Here is an 18240-nt window from a genome sequence, read left to right as displayed (position 1 = left end):
TAATCTGAAAATCCAAAATCTAAAATGCTCCCAAATCCAAAACTTTTTGAGTGCTGACATGATGCCACAGTGGAATATTCCACACCTGAGCTCATGTGATGGGTCACAGTCAAAATGTAGGCATACAACACAGTTTATTCAAAAAATTTCATTGGCCAGGCGCAGTGGCTCACACCTGTAATCCCAGCACTTTGGGAGGCCAAGGCGAGCGGATTACCTGAGGTCAGGAGTTCAAGACCATCTGGCTACCATGTAGAAACTCCGTTTCTACTAAAAATACAAAAAAATAGCAGGGCATGGTGGCGCATGCCTGTAATCCCAGCCACTCAGGAGGCTGAGGCAGGAGAATCACTTGAATCCGGGAGGTGGACATTGCAGTGAGCTGAGATCACGCCATTGCACCCCAGCTTGGGCAACAAGAGCGAAACTCCGTCTCAAAAAAAAAATTAAAATATTGTATAAAGTTATGTTCAGCTTCATGTGTATCAGCTGTATATGAAACATAAATGAATTTCGTGTTTAGACTTGAGTCCCACCCCCAAGATATCTCATTATGTATATGCAAATATTCCAAAATCCAAGCAAATCCAAAATCGGAAACACTTCTGTTCCCAAGCATTTTGGATAAGGGATACTTAACCTGTACTTGCAACTGGCAGCTGAAGTGGGGACACTGCGGGACCCAGCCCTCAACCTGTGGGATCTGACGCTATCTCCAGGTAGACAGTATCAGAATTGACTTCAATTATAGGACAACCCAGAAAGAAAAAGAAAATTAAAAAGTATAGGATATCCAATTGGCATCGGCTGGAGAATTACCTGGTGTTGGTAGGGGAAACCCCCTGACATCTGGTGTCAGAAGTACTGTGCTATGTATGAGAAAAAAAGTGTGTTTAAAAATATCTTACAGAGCAGCCTGAACTATGACATAATTTTTTTCTTTTTTTTCTCAGTCTTCATTTTTCTACTTAATAAGAAATATGCAAATAAATCATAAAATATCATAGCTGGAGGGGAACCTCCAGTGTCATCAATCCAACCAATTTACAAGTGAGGAAAAGGTGAGACCGAGAAGGGAAATAACGGGCCCAAAGCCGTCAATGTGGAGGCATCATGGCTAGAACCTAGATCTGTACTTCCTGCCAAAGGTTCCTACAACGTGATTACTTTGTCTTACCAGATTTCAAAGCTACAACAACTGTGACGAAGAAGTAATCTGCATTCCTTAGAATTTAGTTTCCTCCCCTCAAAAATTGTAGTTTCGGAAAGATGAGCTATGGGATCTCTTCTGGCTCCAACAGTTAGTACCCTTTCTCACCTTCCCAGCTCTTGGTGGAGATACCTTTGAAGGATTCCCAATACTTACTTATTTCCCCTTGCTTCTGATAAAGAAAAGATGTTTTAGCTATCACAAGATGACTCTAACTTATTACAATTCACATTTAATTCCTACTTTCAATTCCCAATTAAAGCAGAAACTCTGTGTGTGTGTTTACTTACCATATCTGAAGCTTAATTTTCTTTCCATCTAGTTCTATCGTTCTGATTTTAAAATCAATTCCTGCCAGAAAAACAAAGAAAGATATGTTAAGTTTCTTCAGATGTAATCCAAGTCTCATTAGGAAGAGGACAAAGATTTCTATTGAAAAAAAGCTCTCCAACGCACTGGAAAATGTGAACACAGAGAGGGTGTGAATGGTATGTTTCCTCTGAATACAGGCTGGAGAAAGGAATGCTAATTACTCAGCAAAGAATTCCCACACATGTTAAATGCAACGTATTATATGCCTCATTATTCTGACACAAATGGATCACATCCTGCAAAGTTATATAATTTAGATAGATTGAGAACATGCCATATTTCCAACTTCCTGAAGTACATGTAAACAATGCTTCCTATCTACTCCTCAACCCCAATCCTTTCCTAAAGAAGGCTATGGGACCTCTTTAAAGAATATTCCTCCATCCTCTTCCATTTTTTTATTCAGATTTTGCAATTGACTATGGAAAAAAATCTGCATATTTGACAGTACGGGAGGGAAAGCCTGCATATCTATTTTAAACAGTTAGCAAGTATTTTATACATATTTTAATAAATGTTCCCCACAGATTACTTGCTAGAGCTGAAAACAGGCAGAATAGACTTTAGCCCTAACTGTACTCTAGAATTGCCTGGTACTATGATCTGAATGTCCTCTCCAAAACTCACGTTGAAATTAGATTGCCATTGTGGGACCTTAGAGATACTAAGTACTAAGAGGTGGGACCTTTCAGAGCTGATTCATGTGGAGCCTGTAAGAATGGATTGTCCTTATCACAGGAGTGAGTTATCTTGAGTGGGTTTTTATAAAAGTGAGTCCTGCTCCTCCTACATTCTTTTCTGCACGAGCGTACTTCCCTTTCCAATCTTCCAGCATGAGACAATGAAGCATGAAGGTCCTCAACAGATGCTGATGCCATACCCTTGGAGTTCCCAGCCTCCAGAACTATAAGCTAAATAAATTTCTGTTCATTATAAACTATGCAGTTTCAGGTATTCTGTCATAGCAGCAGAAAATGGACTAAGATGACTGAGAAATATTTAAAAAAAAACACACACAAAAATTCATGATTAGGCCCACCCCCTTCCCCAAATTCTGAGATTGTGACTTAATTAGTCAAGGGTGGGACCTGGGCACTGGTAATTTTTAAGTTTCCCAGATGATTCTAACCTGAAGCCAAGAGTTTTGGCTTTCGAAGGGCTATGCCTTTTGAAGGGCTCTGGCACTTCAAAAGTTCAACCCTTCCCTCATATATTTTCCCCCACTATGGTAGTTCAAAACTTATTTATCACTGTCAACGACAAGGAACCACAAAGCCCTTGACAAATATCAGCAAGCTCTGTCATATATTAGGAATAAGCTTTCTGAGGAGACCAGTTAGTGAATACAACTTAGTTGCAATTTGCCAAATCCTCATCATCTGGCTACTCAGCTTTGTTTAGATTTTTCTATTATTTTGCATTCTATCCAGCAGGGGTTCTCAACCCCTGGGCCACAGACCAGTACTGGGCTGCACAGCAGGAGATGAGTGGCAGGCAAGTGAGAGAAGCTTCATCTGTATTTACAGCTGCTCCCCATTACTTGCATTGCCGCCTAAGCTCAGCCTCCTGTCAGATCAGCGGTGGCATTCGATTCTCATAGGTGCGCAAACCCTATTGTGAACTGCACATGCGGCGGATCTAGGTTGTACACTCCTATGAGAATCTAATGCCTGATGATCTGTCACTGTCTTCTATCACCCCCAGATAGGACCATCTTGTTGCAGGAAAACAAGCTCACGGCTCCAGCTGATTCTACCTTGGTGAGTTGTATAATTATTTCACTATATATTACAATGTAATAAAAATATAATATAAGTGCATAATAATAAACAAGTAATGCGCTTGAATCATTCCTAAACCACCCCCACTCCCACACCACTACCACCTCCAGTCACTGGAGGAAAAATTGTCTTCTATGAAATCAATCCCTGGTGCCAAAAAGGTTGGGGACCACTGCTATACAGAACCCCTTAAAGTGGTTTCCAAGAAATTTCAGGAAAACATGTAAATTACGTATCCTCTAGATTGACTTAAACATTAACTCCAGTTTTGTTTGTTTTGTTTTTTGAGACGGAGTCTCACTCTGTTGCCAGGCGGGAGTGCAGTGGGGCGATCTCGGCTCACTACAACCTCCGCCTCCCGGGTTCAAGTGATTCTCCTGCCTCAGCCTCCCGAGTACCTGGGACTACAGGCATGCACCACTGTGCCCAGCTAACTTTTTGTATTTTTAGTAGAGATGGGGTTTCACCATGTTGGCCAGGATGGTCTCGATCTCCTGACCTTGTGATCCGCCCGCCTCGGCCTCCCAAAGTGCTAGGATTACAGGCGTGAGCCACTGTGCCCAGCCAACTCCAGTTTTTGTAGGTGGGGAACATTCAACTGCTAAGTTACTACAATGTTTTTTCATATAAACAATGAAAGCACCCCAAAAGGCTGCTTCCTAGCTCCAGCCTTATACAATGCATAGACATAAACCAACTGAATTTCCCCCCTTTTTCTCTGTGTGGTACTTTTCCCCCAGGGAGCCTTTTTAGATACTCTTGTGAGTCTTGAAATAGGCAACAATCACACCCAAGCTAATTTAGCAGAACACCTTCTCAATCATTATTTCCCCTCACTAACAATCACAAATTATTAATAAGTGTTAGGTTGGTGCATAAGTAATTGCGGTTTTTGCCATTAAAAAGAATGGCAAAAACCACAATTACTTATGCACCAACCTAATACAATCTGATAACCAATATTCCCAAGTTATCTGGCTCACATTTTCTCTGTTAAGGTACCTCCCCCTCAGCATTTCAGGGTCTGGAAAGGTGACACAAAACTCAGCAACTCAGCATAAATATTACTGCTAGCATCTGACAAAATGTCCTGTTTCCATTACTCATGTAAGATTTAATAGACATTGATTTTTATTTTGATTTACGTTTTACATGCCACCAAATCCAGTGTAACAAAGACCCTCTAGGAATCCTCCTCCAACCTTTACCTCTCTCTGCGCCTGGCATCAAGAAGAATGCCCAGCACCTGGTATGTACTCAATACATGTTTCTTCAGATTAACATTTTAAAACAATTCATGACTTTCCAAATCCATAGAAACAGAATAGTAGTACAATGGTAGTTACCAGGATCTGGAGGGAGGGGGAAAGGAATAGTTGTTTAATAGGTTTGGAGTTTCAGATTTGCTAGATGAAATAGTTCCAGAGATCATTTGCACAACAGTGTGAACATGTGTAAAACTACTGAACTGTACACTTAAAAATGGCTAAGATTGCAACTTACATATTATGTTTTTTACCAAAATAAAAAATAATGACTTTCAAAATGCCTGCTGTATACTTGAATAAATTAATTAGAAGGCTAATGTTCAACATTTCACCACTGAAGAGTTCATTCACTTATTTTATTTATTTATTTTTTTGAGACGGGTCTCCTTCTGTCGTGCAGGCTGGAGTGCAGTGGCGTGATCTTGGCTCACTGCAACCTCTGCTTCTTGGGTTCAAGAGATTCTCCTGCCTCCTGCCTCAGCCTCCCAACTAGCTGGGATTACAGGTGTGCTCCACCACACCCAGCTAACTTTGGTATTTTCAGTAGAGACGGGGTTTCACCATGTTGACCAGACTGGTCTCGAATTCCTGGCCTCATGTGATCCACCTGCCTTAGCCTCCCAAAGTGCTGGGATTACAGGCATGAGCTAGCCTGCCCGACCTTCATTCACATTTTAAATAAAAGACATCATATACCAGAGTATTTGTTCAGATTAATACTTTCCTTAAAAGATAGTAACTCCTGTTCTTTTAAGGTTGATTTTGCCTGTAGTTGGAAGTCATGGGCAACTTTACCACCTTTACTCAACAATGCCAATTTGAGGCTCCTTAAAGTCTCACTCTCCATTCATCTAAAACACTTCAAAAACTTTCTACTGACAGAGGCTTTTTTTTTTTTTTTTTTTTTTTTTGTATTTGTTAGGAACATTATCTTTCAGTTATGTGAGAAGTTCTACAAGATGGTGATACTTAGCCATCTTTTCACTGCTCAAAGGTTTTCGATGTTTGTAAGAGCTGTGAACTATGGCATTTAGCTTTTGCTTATGCTGCTGTCAAGGGCCAATTGACAGACAAGCGCTGTAGAACAAATTCAAATGAGCACAACATGGAAAAAAAAAGTAAGTGGGGACCTAAAATAGGCAATAGTTTTAGAAAGTAAGAATTTCACTAAAAGTGGTAAAAATTCATTGAAAAGCACTGAACTGTAGGTTAGGTTCTGTCACTAAAAACTTGTGAACAGGCTGCTTGACTGCTCTGAATCTACATATCCTCATCCATAAAAAAGGGTTGACAGGATCTAATTAGATAAATTAGATGATTTATGTGAATGTGCTCTGGGATCTCTGAAATTCCATATAAACCTAAGAGATTACACATTGAGAGTCTATAACCCGACAGCTCTTGTCACTTCATGCATGGATTATTTGTAATAGCTTTCCAGGATACTGTGCCAACATCTCTCCCTGGTCTAATTCCCCTATATGCCACTTCTAGAATAACTTGCAACAATCCATGTGGTAATGTCGCTGTACTATTTAAGAAGCCACGGAGCCAACTTCTTCAGCCTGGTGATACAGCCTTTCCCACCAGATACACCATTCTCCTGACACTGCAAACCTCAGAGTTTCTCCACACGAGGCCTTTTGCTTCTTTCAGTGGGCCCCATACCTCCTTTCCTCCACTCCTGCGTGACCACCTCACTTTGCAGCCTTCTCTGAGGATGCCATTCCACCCATGTAATTCTCTCTCTTCTCTCCTCAGCTCTTCACTCAGCCATGCCCATTCCTACCTCAAGACCTGGCTTTTGCACAGTGATTTAATCCTGTGTCATTGGGTTTTATTAACATAGTGCCCTGCAATTGCTCTCAAATCATGCAAAGACTCTATCCTCTCTTTGCCCGTTAAGTTATGCACAGAAACATGTGTACAGTAACTAAATTAAAGGGTAAGTACTCTTACATATTTAAGTAAACATTATACACTACTAAGGGTGAAGATGGCTTTAAAAACTTTGGAAATTTGGCCAGGTGCAGTAGCTCATGCCTGTAATCCCAGCACTTTGGGAGGCCAAGGCGGGCGGATCACCTGAGGTCAGGAGTTGGTCAGCCTGGCCAACATGGTGAAACCCCTACTCTACTAAAAATATAAAAATTAGCTGGGTGTGGTGACGGGTGCCTGTAATCTCAGCTAGCGGGGAGGCTGAGGCAGGAGAATGAATCACTTGAACCCAGGAGGTGGAGGTTGCAGTGAGGTGAGGTTGCACCACCACACTCCAGTCCAGGCAACAGAGTGAGACTCTGTCTTAAAAAAAAAAAAAAACTTTGGAAATTTCTTAATATATTATAGTTACAATAGTAAGGATGCTGAGAAATCTTATTTCAATAAGAAAATAAAGACACAATACAATTAGCTTGACAATAATATCAGTAGTGAATTAACATTCACGGTAAAATTTAAAGCAAAGATAATTTCCTGATGCTACTCCAGGGATTAAAAGAATAATTAGCTGTAAAATGATAATATAATTAGGATGCTTTCAACTGCAAATACAGAAACCCCAAATCAAACTAGCTTAAGGTAATTTGTTGACTCATCCACAACAAGCTCAGTGGTGAGCTGGGGTTCAGAGATGGCTCAATCTAGGGCTCCAGCTCCCTTTTCTGCACCTCCCTGGGCTCTGCCGTCCAGGGAGTATCAATTTCACACTCTTGACTGACAGCAGTTCCTGACCACAACAGCAATACCAGATGAAAATAGATTATTTTCCTCTGCCTCTCAAAAGTGAGAAAGCGTTTCCCCAAAGCCTCCAGTGAGTTTTCCTTCATGTCTCATTTCTGGACTTATAATCATGGGAATGTCATGTTCTGGCAGGCTAAGGCTGAATTCTGAACTAATCACTGCCACGGAGAATTACCAAGATTGGATTAATCTAAATCCATTCTCTAAATTTAGATTAATCAAGGCCTATCCCTGGACCTGGGTCACTCCTAGAATCCATAGGCTGCTGAAAATAGAATAGAAAGGCTATTGAGAAAAATCATAGTATCTCTATATTATATACATATTATATATCCTCTATATAATACTCAAACCTATCTCATTAATAAAATTTTATATTCATAGCTATATGAAAGGACAAATTTTATATTCATATCTATATGAAAGAGCTGCACTACTACCCTGTCATGAATGCTATTACATTTAATGAGAAATTGTAGTACTTCTCTGAAGGCAATTTCATGTAGTGTTTGGCTAAGAACTAGAAAATAAGAAAGAAAAAGGGGACAATGAGAAGCCCAAGTAGCTGCCACAACATCTCTGTGCTGAACTGTGACCACAGCTGCTAGAAGAGTCCTTGAGTTCACAACTCCAAAGACATGGCTTATCCCCTAGCCCCAGATGACTGGAGACTGGAAAGAAGGAGGGGGCTATCACACCAACAGCAGCAAGAACCAGAGGTTATCCTGGCAGTAAGGGAGCAACTTTATTTATTTATTTTTTTTAATTTAAAAGAACTATACAATCTCAAAAAACATAGTTATTGAAGGGCATTATCCCTAAGGTCAAAAAGCCCTTTGTTTAAATTATACTACAGAGCTATAGTAACCAAAATGGCATGATACTAGCATAAAAACAGACACATATATCAGTGGAACAGAATAGAGAACCCAGAGATAAATCTATACATCTACAGTGAACTCATTTTGACAAAGGTGCCAAGAACATACACTGGGGGATAAATGGTGCTGGGAGAACTGGATATCTGTATGCAGAAGAATGAAACTAGATCCCTAACCCCCACCATACACAAAAATCAAATCAAAATGGATTAAAGACTTACATCTAAGACTTCAAATTATGAAACTACTAAAAGAAAACATTGTCGAAACTCTCCAGGACGTTGGGTTGGGCAAATATTTCTAGAGTAATACTCTGCAAGCACAGCCAACCAATGTAAAAATGAACAAACAGGATCACATCAAGTTAAAAAGCTTCTGTACAGCAAAGGAAACAATCAGCAAAGTGAAGAGACAACCCACAGAATGGGAAAAAATATTTGCAAACTACCCATCTGACAAGCTATTAATAATCAGAATATATAAGGAGCTCAAACAGCTCTACAGGAAAAAAATCTAATAATCTGATTTTAAAATGAGCAGAAGACATAAGCAGACATTTTTCAAAAGAAGACATACAAATGGCAAACAGATACATGAAAAGGTACTCAACATCATTGATCATCAGAGAAATGCAAATCAAAACTACAATGAGATATCATCTCACCCCAGTTAAAATGGCTTTTATCCAAAAGATAGGCAATAACAAACGCTGGCAGGGATGTGGAGAAAAGGGAACCCTTGTACACTGTTCGTGGGAATGTAAATTAGTACAGCCACTATGGGGAACAGTTTGAAGGTTCCTCACAAAATTAAAAATAGAGCCATCATATGACCCAGCAATCCTGCTCCAAAAGAAAGGAAATGAGTATGTCAAAGAAATAACTGCACTCCCATGCTTATTGAAGCACTATTCACAATAGCCAAGATTTGGAAGCAATCTAAGCATCCATCAACAGATGAATGGACAAAGAAAATGTGGTACATATACACAATGGAGTACTATTCAGCCATAAAGAGAATGAGATCCTGTCATTTGCATCAACATGGATGGAACTGGAGGTCATTATATTAAGTGAAATAAGCCAGGTACAGGAAGACAAACTTCACAAGTTCTAATTTATTTGTGGGAGCTAAAAATCAAAATAATTGAATTCATGGAGGTAAAGAGTAGAAGAATGGTTAGGTTGGGAAGGGTAGTGGGGGGTAGGGGAAAGTGGTAATGGTTAATGGGTACAAAAAACAGTTAGAAAGAATAAGACCTAGTATTTGCTAGGACAACAGGGTGACTATAATCAAAAATAATTTAATTATACATTTTAAAATAACTACGAGTATAATTGGACTGTTTGTAACACAAAGGATAAAAATGCTTGAAGTGATGGATACTCCATTTGCCCTGATGTGATTATTATTACTCACTGCATGCCTGTATCAAAATATCTCATGTAACCCATGAATATATACATCTACTATGTACCCACAATTTTTTAAAAAAGCCTTTTTGTATTTCAAAAGTCTTTTTGAGAGAATCATTTTTTGGCAGCACATGATATAATAATTCATGTTCAAAATGACGTCCCTGAGTCATCCTGACTCATGAGCAATCCATGACCCACCAGGAGGCATGCAGCCCACCCAGCTGGAAATACAATCCAACATCTAAGTGTAGGAGGCAAGATTCCAAAGGTATTTCCATGTTGTTCAAATATGCCTCAACATTCATTTTTTGATGGTTTTAAAGTAGTCCCAGTTTCCTCATTAATATTTATCTAGTCAATACAATAGGAAATATAAATTGTAAGAAAACATTCCCAAGGGAATGACTCAAAGACATTTTCATTTTGAATTTAAAAACTCTCTCTCTCTCTAATGGATTTTGCTTTCCTGAATTGACTCTTACGCTAAATGGTTGCTTATAACATAAGGAGACAGGGAAATAAGTATGAAAGAGAATCACAGAATTACAGACTTGAGAAGTACTTTAGAGATCATTTAGTTGAGTCCTGTCTGTGTAGCTAAGGAAACTGAGGCCGAGAGAGACGCAGCAATTTACCCAGATTCATGAAGACCAACAAAAAAAGGTTAGGTTAAAATCAAGTTTTGGCACTGAAAGATCAGGCCTTCCCAAAGAGGAATACAAGAGATACGTACAAGAATGTCCACATCTTGGTGGGGAAACCTCTTCTTTAAGGGTCATAGTATAGAACACAGGCAACAACTTAAATGTCCACCAACTGCAGAATGCCTTGGTACACAAGAAGAGAAGGAATACTTGAGCAGTGAACAAAAGCCATATTTATTAACATAGATGAATCTAAAAAGATGACGGTAAGTGAAAAGAACAAGTTGCAGAAATATACAGTCAAACCAATTTGTGTATTTCTGAAAAAATATTTAAAATACCAACACAACAGTATTATCATTCATATATATGTTTTTTATATATATATATATCCATGTATAATTAAAGTATAAAACATGGATAGGAATGATTATTAACAAATTGAGGATAATACTCAATGTTACCTCTAGAGAGAAATGGAAGAGGAGGGATTCATAGAGGACTTCGACTCTATAATTTATTATTTCCAAAATTGAGTGGTGGGTACATGGACATGGGAATGTTTTACATTAGCTATACTTTAATAGGTCTAAAAGTTTTTGAAATTCTTTTAAAAAGCAAATATTAGTAACCTGGAAAACATACATGGAGGCATGTTCATTAATGGCAGTTAAAAACCAAAGCAAATTTTAGAGATGAGGGGTACCTTACAAGATTTAGTCAGGGGAAAAGGAGGCTCTATCGCCCTTATTTAATACAGCATAAAGAGGTCCTGTGAGCCCTTGGTAGCCCACCCTATCCATCCCTGGTCACCAATGGCTTACAGCCCTTCTTTGTATCGAACAAGGGTGGTATGGCAGTGCCTGCTCTTTCCCTGACTAAATCTTCTAGGGTACATTTTATCTCTGAAATTTTGGTTGATTTTTCTACCACCATTAATGAATGCATGCCTTCACACGTCAGATTTCCAGATAACTAATACTGGATCAAGTTCAGATTGGATCAAGTTCAGAAAGTGAGGGGCAGAGCAGGGAACTGGGGTGGCAAGGAATGCTAGCTACTCTGATTTCAAGCAGGGGGTTTGGGGACTTTTCTTCTCCACCTCGTGGAAAAGGAGTTTTGACTTGGACCAAGAAAAAGTGAAGAATACACATTTGGGTCACTGTTGGGAGTGGCACTCTGGCAGGAAGAACAAAGGAGTTCTGATTTTCCATTCAAGTGAAGAAGGCAGACAAGCCACTGCCACACCCTTGGGGTGGGAGGTTTGGGCCAGAAGGCTCTTTCCTGCACCTCTGAGGAGAAGGCAGTTGGGTATTTGAGGTTTCTGCATTGTCCAGGGCAACCCACAGGGCACCAGAGCTCCCAGATACCTCACCATGAGGCACCAGTGAGGGGTAAGGAGCAAGCACTTACCCAGAGTACTGCTTATCAGCGATTTCTCAGCAACCAGTGATGTCACTGGAGGCAGCTGAGGGGAAGGGCTTGGCCAGCAAAACAGAGAGAAGGAAACTTCCAACCTGGCCCAAGTCCATAGTTAACAGATCTAACAGGGAAAAGGAACTTGGAATGAGCAGTACTGGGCCACTTTTCATTCCACAAATTAGATATAATTGAACATGGGAAAGGGCCAGATTGACAAGAGTCTTTTACACTAAAGTTAAATTAGTCAGTCAACAGATGTTAATAACATAATCTTTTCTGTTTCAAGAGAATAGGGAGGTTGCCCCTGGGTTTGTGAATGGGTGAAAGGATACCATTGCTGGAGTGTGGGAAAGAGTACTTTTCTTGGCCTTCGGAACTCTCTCTCTAGGGCCAGCTAGTTCTCCTGACCTCCAGCATGAGCTGTGACTTGATGAATTTTGGCCGGTGGGTGGTGCAGCTTAGAACACACACAGCTCTCCTGCTTTGGGTACTATCTTAGGGAAGTCTGCTGCCTGGTCCAGAAAAATCAGGGGTAGAAAAACATCAGGGACCTTCAACTAAGGTTTTCTATACCTGGTTCCCACTGAATTTCTTTTGAAAGACTAATTTGGCTGCAGTCATGAGAACCTTGAAAAAAAATTCAGACTTCTGGGTCATTCAGCCTTTCAATGAATGATAACAATGAAAGATTTCAATGCTGGGTTTACTCACAGCACTGCACATTTTTCTACAAAGGTTATCTATCCCCTTTGACCCACTTTAAGAAGCAGAAGTTAAATACTGTGCTTTTACAACTAAAAAGGAGGAAAAAAAGGACTTTGTTTCAAAAGTACATTTGGAAACATGTGTGATCCCAGGCTATCTGAATATGGGTTATGTGGTTTGTCTATTTACATTTCAGAGATCTTCCAGAAATAGAAAAATAGTTTCTCAAATATTGAAGTCTACTTTAAAGAAATGCTACATTCACCTCCTTGCTTAAGATTTTTATTAACAATAAAGATACAGTTCTTGCCAGTTTTGAAACTTTCTTTGACAATCAAATTTTGCTTATACTTTTTTTGGTGTGAATTTAGATTAATGAAATTTTAGAGTAGCTGATTTTAGGATAATTAGTTGAAATCTCTAATTAGAAAAATTGACTACTGAAATAAAAAAAAATGAGTTATAAACTGAAGCTTTAAACTATTTTTTTCTCAAAATAAAGGACTTGGAGAAAATGTACAAGTAGAAATAAATTAAGAATGTTACTTAGATCGAGGCTGGGAACAGTGGCTCATGCCTGTAATCCCAACATTTAGGGAGGTTGAGGTGGGAGGATCACTTGAGGCCAGGAGTTGGAGACCAGCCTGGGCAACATAGTGAGATCCCATCTCTAAAAAAATAAAATAAAAATTAGCTGGGTGTTGTGGCACGTGCCTGTGGTCCTAGCTACTTGGAAGGCTGAAGTGGGAAGATAGCTTGAGGCCAGGAGTTAAAGGCTACAGTGAGCTATGATCATTGCACCACCACTCCCCAGCCCTGGCATGGCATGAGACTATTCTCAAAAAAAGAAAAAAGAAAAAAAAAACACGTTACTTAGATTGAAAGAAAAGAGTTCAAGGCATTGTTCTTTCACAAATATACATCACATTAAGTTATAAAGCTATTTTCACCAAGTACAAGTTATTTTGCTGGATATATTTAGAACTATTTAAATTTGGGTTTATTTATATTAAAATTGACTGTTGTTTGAAAATTAGAAAGTCTAAAGTTTAAGAGGAAAAACACAATAAAAGTAAGTTTAGAAAACATTTAACAACAGTGTGAAATGATCACTGGCAGCCAAATATGTTTATGTTAGCTTTGTTCAACCCAACAGAGGAAAAGGGGGCATTTTTTTTAAGGGGGACAAACAAATGGTCAGCAAATATAACTTGCCCTTAAAAAAAATACCTGATAAACTAAGAAGACGGACTAGAATTTTCTGATGTGTTTGGTTCTTACATCCTATGAATAGGAAGTGGCAAATTAAATGCCATTTATGTATAAGTCAACAGTGATACACATTACCACTTCCTGCTGAAAAAGCTGAACGGCTTTACACTGTTTTAGAATTTTCTATTTGTTACTAAATTAAATTCAATTCTTGGCATTCTTCATATGACAGCTGTACCCATAAGATCTAATCATACCAACAAAATATAACAAACTCATAAACTAATTCCAGAAATTAGGAAGAATTTACTAATTTCTCTTTGAGCCATAAACATGCATTACAGATATACAAATGGTACAATTAAGAATAGTTTTAAATAATGTCTCTATTTGAGTCTTGAAGGGCTTTAATTTGTAAGATTAAAATATAATGATCTAATTAACTCTTAACATATCTCTGGGAAATAAATGAGCAAAATAAATAATTATATATCAAATGATAACTACCAAAATATGTGTTGAATCACAAATAAAAGGTTTCTATAATGCTAGAACTACCAAAAGTCAAGAAAGACAGAAATAGCAAACAAAGTGTAATAACACAGCTACAATTCAGATAAAGTATGCAGAAACAATTAGGAAACACTAAGAATTTTAAATCTGATTAAGGAGCCAGCAGAGATTACCCAGCATTCAGCTCACCATTTGAGCCAGGCCAAAAGACTTCATGACAAGTCTCTTTTGCAAATCTTGCACTTTGAAAAGGAAATGTGTTTCAAGCGTTACTCAATCTAGAAGTAGCAATAAGCTTGACGATGTCAAAATGTGGATTTTAGAGATTCTCAGTGAACAGATGTTTTACCTTCAATAAAGTCTCTTTTCACAAAGGGGCTAACTGGTGAACAGCCTTTAACTCCTGGCCTCAAGCTATCTTCCCACTTCAGCCTCTCAAGTAGCTAGGACCACAGGCACATGCCACCACACCCAACTAGTTTTTAATTTTTTTTTTTTTAGAGATGGGGTCTCACCATGTTGCCCAGGCTGGTCTCCAACTCCTTTCCTTTTATTCTTTCTTAAAGAATAAAAGTTCATCGGGAGGCTGAGGCAGGAGAATGGTGTAAACCCGGGAGGCGGAGCTTGCAGTGAGCTGAGATCCAGCCACTGCACTCTAGCCTGGGCGACTGAGCGAGACTCCGTCTCAAAAAAAAAAAAAAAAAAGAATAAAAGTTCAGAATGCTTCTGAGCTTCCATTTGTTTCCCCATTATTAATTCATCACTATCTCAAGAACCAAACTGCTCCAAAACAAAACCAGTTGTGTCTCTCCTGCTCCATCCATTGTTTCCAATAAAGTGTACCTTTGTAGCAGGAAAACCCCTCTAGTATGAATCTCTATTACTTCCTAAACCTAGAATTTCCTTGTTTGAATTCTGACAGCTCAGTCAGGTCTGTTTCTTTTAAGGGTGAGGTGAATACTCTGAAGACATTCAAAAACTGAAGTTGAAAAAAAAAAAAAAAAGAAGAAGAAGTAAATCCCTGATTTTAGGCACTAAGGCACTATTGCTAAGGGAAGACCATATTGCCAAATCACTGGAATTATCACTGGAAAAAATTACAGCTACATTCCAATGATGCTGCACCAAAAATGCAGTGAAACTGATTATTTGGCTCTTTCCAAGTATTGACCATGTATCATACTTTCCATTCATTTAGAGGTAAGTGAAAGCTAAAAAAAAAACTAATAGAACTAAGTAACAACACTACATAGTACAACTAACTAAAAACAAATGATATATCTTTTCCCTTTTAGAATGAACTCTTAAAAGAAAAAATAAAAAAGATTGTTATCCACATAATATATCAGATAGCAACCAGGGTTAAAACAAACTTTAGCTATATATACTTTTTTTACTTTCCAGGAAAATTCCCAAGTCACTTTGTTCAGAAATATTTCAGCTTATATTGGTAGGAACTGTAAAATTTGGTAATTTTCCCCACCCAGTTAATACAAATAAACATTTTAGCAGAGAGGGGAAGAGGAAGGGTCTTCACCAAATTACTAGAGGCAGTAGAGAAAAATCTAAAGTCATACTCTCCCAGCCTGGGCAACATAGTGAGAGCCCATCTCTACAAATTAAATTAAAAATTAGCTGGGCATGGTGGCACATGCCTATAGACCTAGCTACTCGGGAGACAGAGACAGGAAGATCATTTGAGCCTAGGAGATCAAGGTTACAGTGAGCTATGACTGTGCCACTGCACTCCCACCTGGGAAACAGAGCAAGGCCCTGTCTCTAAAATAATATAATAATTAGTAAAATCACATTCTTTCCTGCAGGCCTGCCTCTTCCTTCTCTCATCCTCTTATCCCCCTCACTTTTCTCTAAATAAAAAGTGATAAGAGGCCGGGCATGGTGGCTCACGCCTGTAAGCCCAGCACTTTGGGAGGTCAAGGCAGGCAGATTACCTGAGGTCAGGAGTTCAAAACCAGCCTGTCCAACATGGCGAAACCCTGTCTCTACTAAAAATACAAAAATTAGCTGGGTATGGTGGTGCATGCCTGTAATCCCAGCTACTCGGGAAGCTGAGGCAGGAGAATTGTTTGAACCCAGGAGGCAGAGGTTGCAGTGAGCCGAGATCACACCACTGCACTCCAGCGTGGGTGACAAGAGCAAGACTCTGTCTCAGCAGCAACAACAACAACAAAAAAGTGATAAGAGATGATAAAATAAACAAACATAACTGCAAACTTCCAGTGTTCTGAATCTAGTTAACAAGAGCCTTTTCTTGATCAAAACCAACATCAATGCCACAAAAGTGTATGAAAATTAAGCAGCACTTACAGTTAACTGTAGCCAGTGTGATGGAAGGATAATTATAATAAGCCATTGCTGATGAGTAAAGTTATAACCAACAGAGTAATGCAGGTAAGAGGATGAGTAAAAAAATTAACATTTTGGTACAAATGCCGTATTTTTGCCAATCAATAATGAAAAACTACCAGTGACTACATCCTCCTGATTTGTAAGCACAATCCTCTATGATAAAAAAGTTTGAAGGTGACAACACCTTCATGGCCAATTACACTTATCTATATATGTAGCCATTCACCTTAAAATAAAGACACTCTTCTAACTTTACAGGGTGCCAAAGGATTCTGTCCTCTATTACTTCCTTGGTTTGGCTTCTTTTTTTTTTTTTGAGACAGAGTCTTGCTCTGTCACCTAGGCTGGAGTGCCGTGGTGCGATCTCGGCTCACTGTAACCTCTGCCCCCAGGGTCCAAGAGATTCTTGTGCCTCAGCCTCCAGAGTAGCTGGAATTACAGGCACGTGCCACCACGTCTGGCTAATTTTTGTATTATTAGTAGAGACATGGTTTCACCAGGTTGGCCAGAATGGCTCGAACTCCTGACCTCAGGCAATCTGCCCGCCTTGGTCTCCCAAAGTGCTGGGATTACAGGTGTGAGCGACCATGCCTTCTTTTCAAATACTGGAGAAATACATTAAGGATCACTGAATGTCTGTGAGCACCTATCTTCCTCAGGCATATTTTTCCAAGTTACAAAATGCTTTTCAAACAGGTCATCATCAGGCGGTCACCCCAAATGACTGACATGTAAGATACTGAAGACTCATTTGGAAATCTCGAGCCTGACTTTGAGTCCTGAAGGGCAATGACCCTTATTTCTATAGCAGAATACCTGGGAGTGTATATGCCTTTTCTTAGGCATGCATAGAAATACTTCCTGGAAAATAGCTTTCCTCCTCTCCCCCACCCCTTATTTCCCAATGCTGGGGTAGCCACTGAAGCCTTTGTGTCTTATTTACCATGAAGGAATATTTTGAAGCTATTAGAAGTGATCCTTGATTGTTACCAAGGTTATATAGAGATCTCAAAAATATTTATGTTATCATGTTATAAACGTGGCAAAATATAAAATGCACTGTCTGCAACTATGCAGAAAATACATGTACATACGGAAAGCAATGTGTAAAACAATTAAGTAGCTATGTTAGGCTAAGTATATTAATGTGAGATGATTTTCAAAATTACAAACTAAAATTTTCACTTACATTATTTTTGCATTAATACGTTTTGAAGCAAATATTATACATACGATAGTGAAAACAGTACTCGCTATAAGTATACTTCAAATTCTGAATTAAAGAAGCTTTTAGGGGCTGCCCTTGCAAAATCTTAGCATTTAGTATAATGTTGTTTCTATGGGGAAAAAAAGCACAAAAAATGGCACCAAACAACTAATTCACACACTCCATCAAAAAAGCTGGTGTTAAGTGGGGACTGCAATCATTATCTACCAAACAGCCCACACAAATTTGTTCCTCCTTCTCTAATACTGCAGTTCCGGTTTATTTGCTGTCACCTGCAAGACAGCATGCGGGAAACAAAGAAAGGGATCAAGATGTGAACTTGCTTTCACGCGCTGTGTTTTATGACCATCTGCAGAAACAAATCCAGGAGGAAAGGCATCATTTGCAGAATTCATTTTTCCAGGCTATCCCTGTCCCTAATTAACACAGATAATTCTGAGTTTGCCATATCATAATTTATTAACCATATTAAATTAA

General features: G+C 39.0%; 1 protein-coding gene across 3 annotated transcripts in view; it reads right to left on the bottom strand.

The window, feature by feature from the left end:
• Positions 1–18240, bottom strand: part of RAB8B (RAB8B, member RAS oncogene family) — a 79590-nt gene that overhangs the window by 21727 nt on the left and 39623 nt on the right. For all 3 annotated transcript variants that reach the window (XM_025390399.1, XM_025390400.1, XM_025390401.1), the window contains exon 2: positions 1501–1561. In XM_025390399.1, coding sequence (XP_025246184.1) covers positions 1501–1561 — 61 coding nt within the window. The remainder of the gene's footprint in view (positions 1–1500; positions 1562–18240) is intronic.

The sequence above is a fragment of the Theropithecus gelada genome, chromosome 7a (genome assembly GCF_003255815.1).
Source record: "Theropithecus gelada isolate Dixy chromosome 7a, Tgel_1.0, whole genome shotgun sequence".
In the NCBI taxonomy this organism is placed as follows: Eukaryota; Metazoa; Chordata; class Mammalia; order Primates; family Cercopithecidae; genus Theropithecus; species Theropithecus gelada.
Note: the sequence above shows the minus strand (reverse complement) of the source record. Positions and strands in the feature narration are given on the sequence as shown.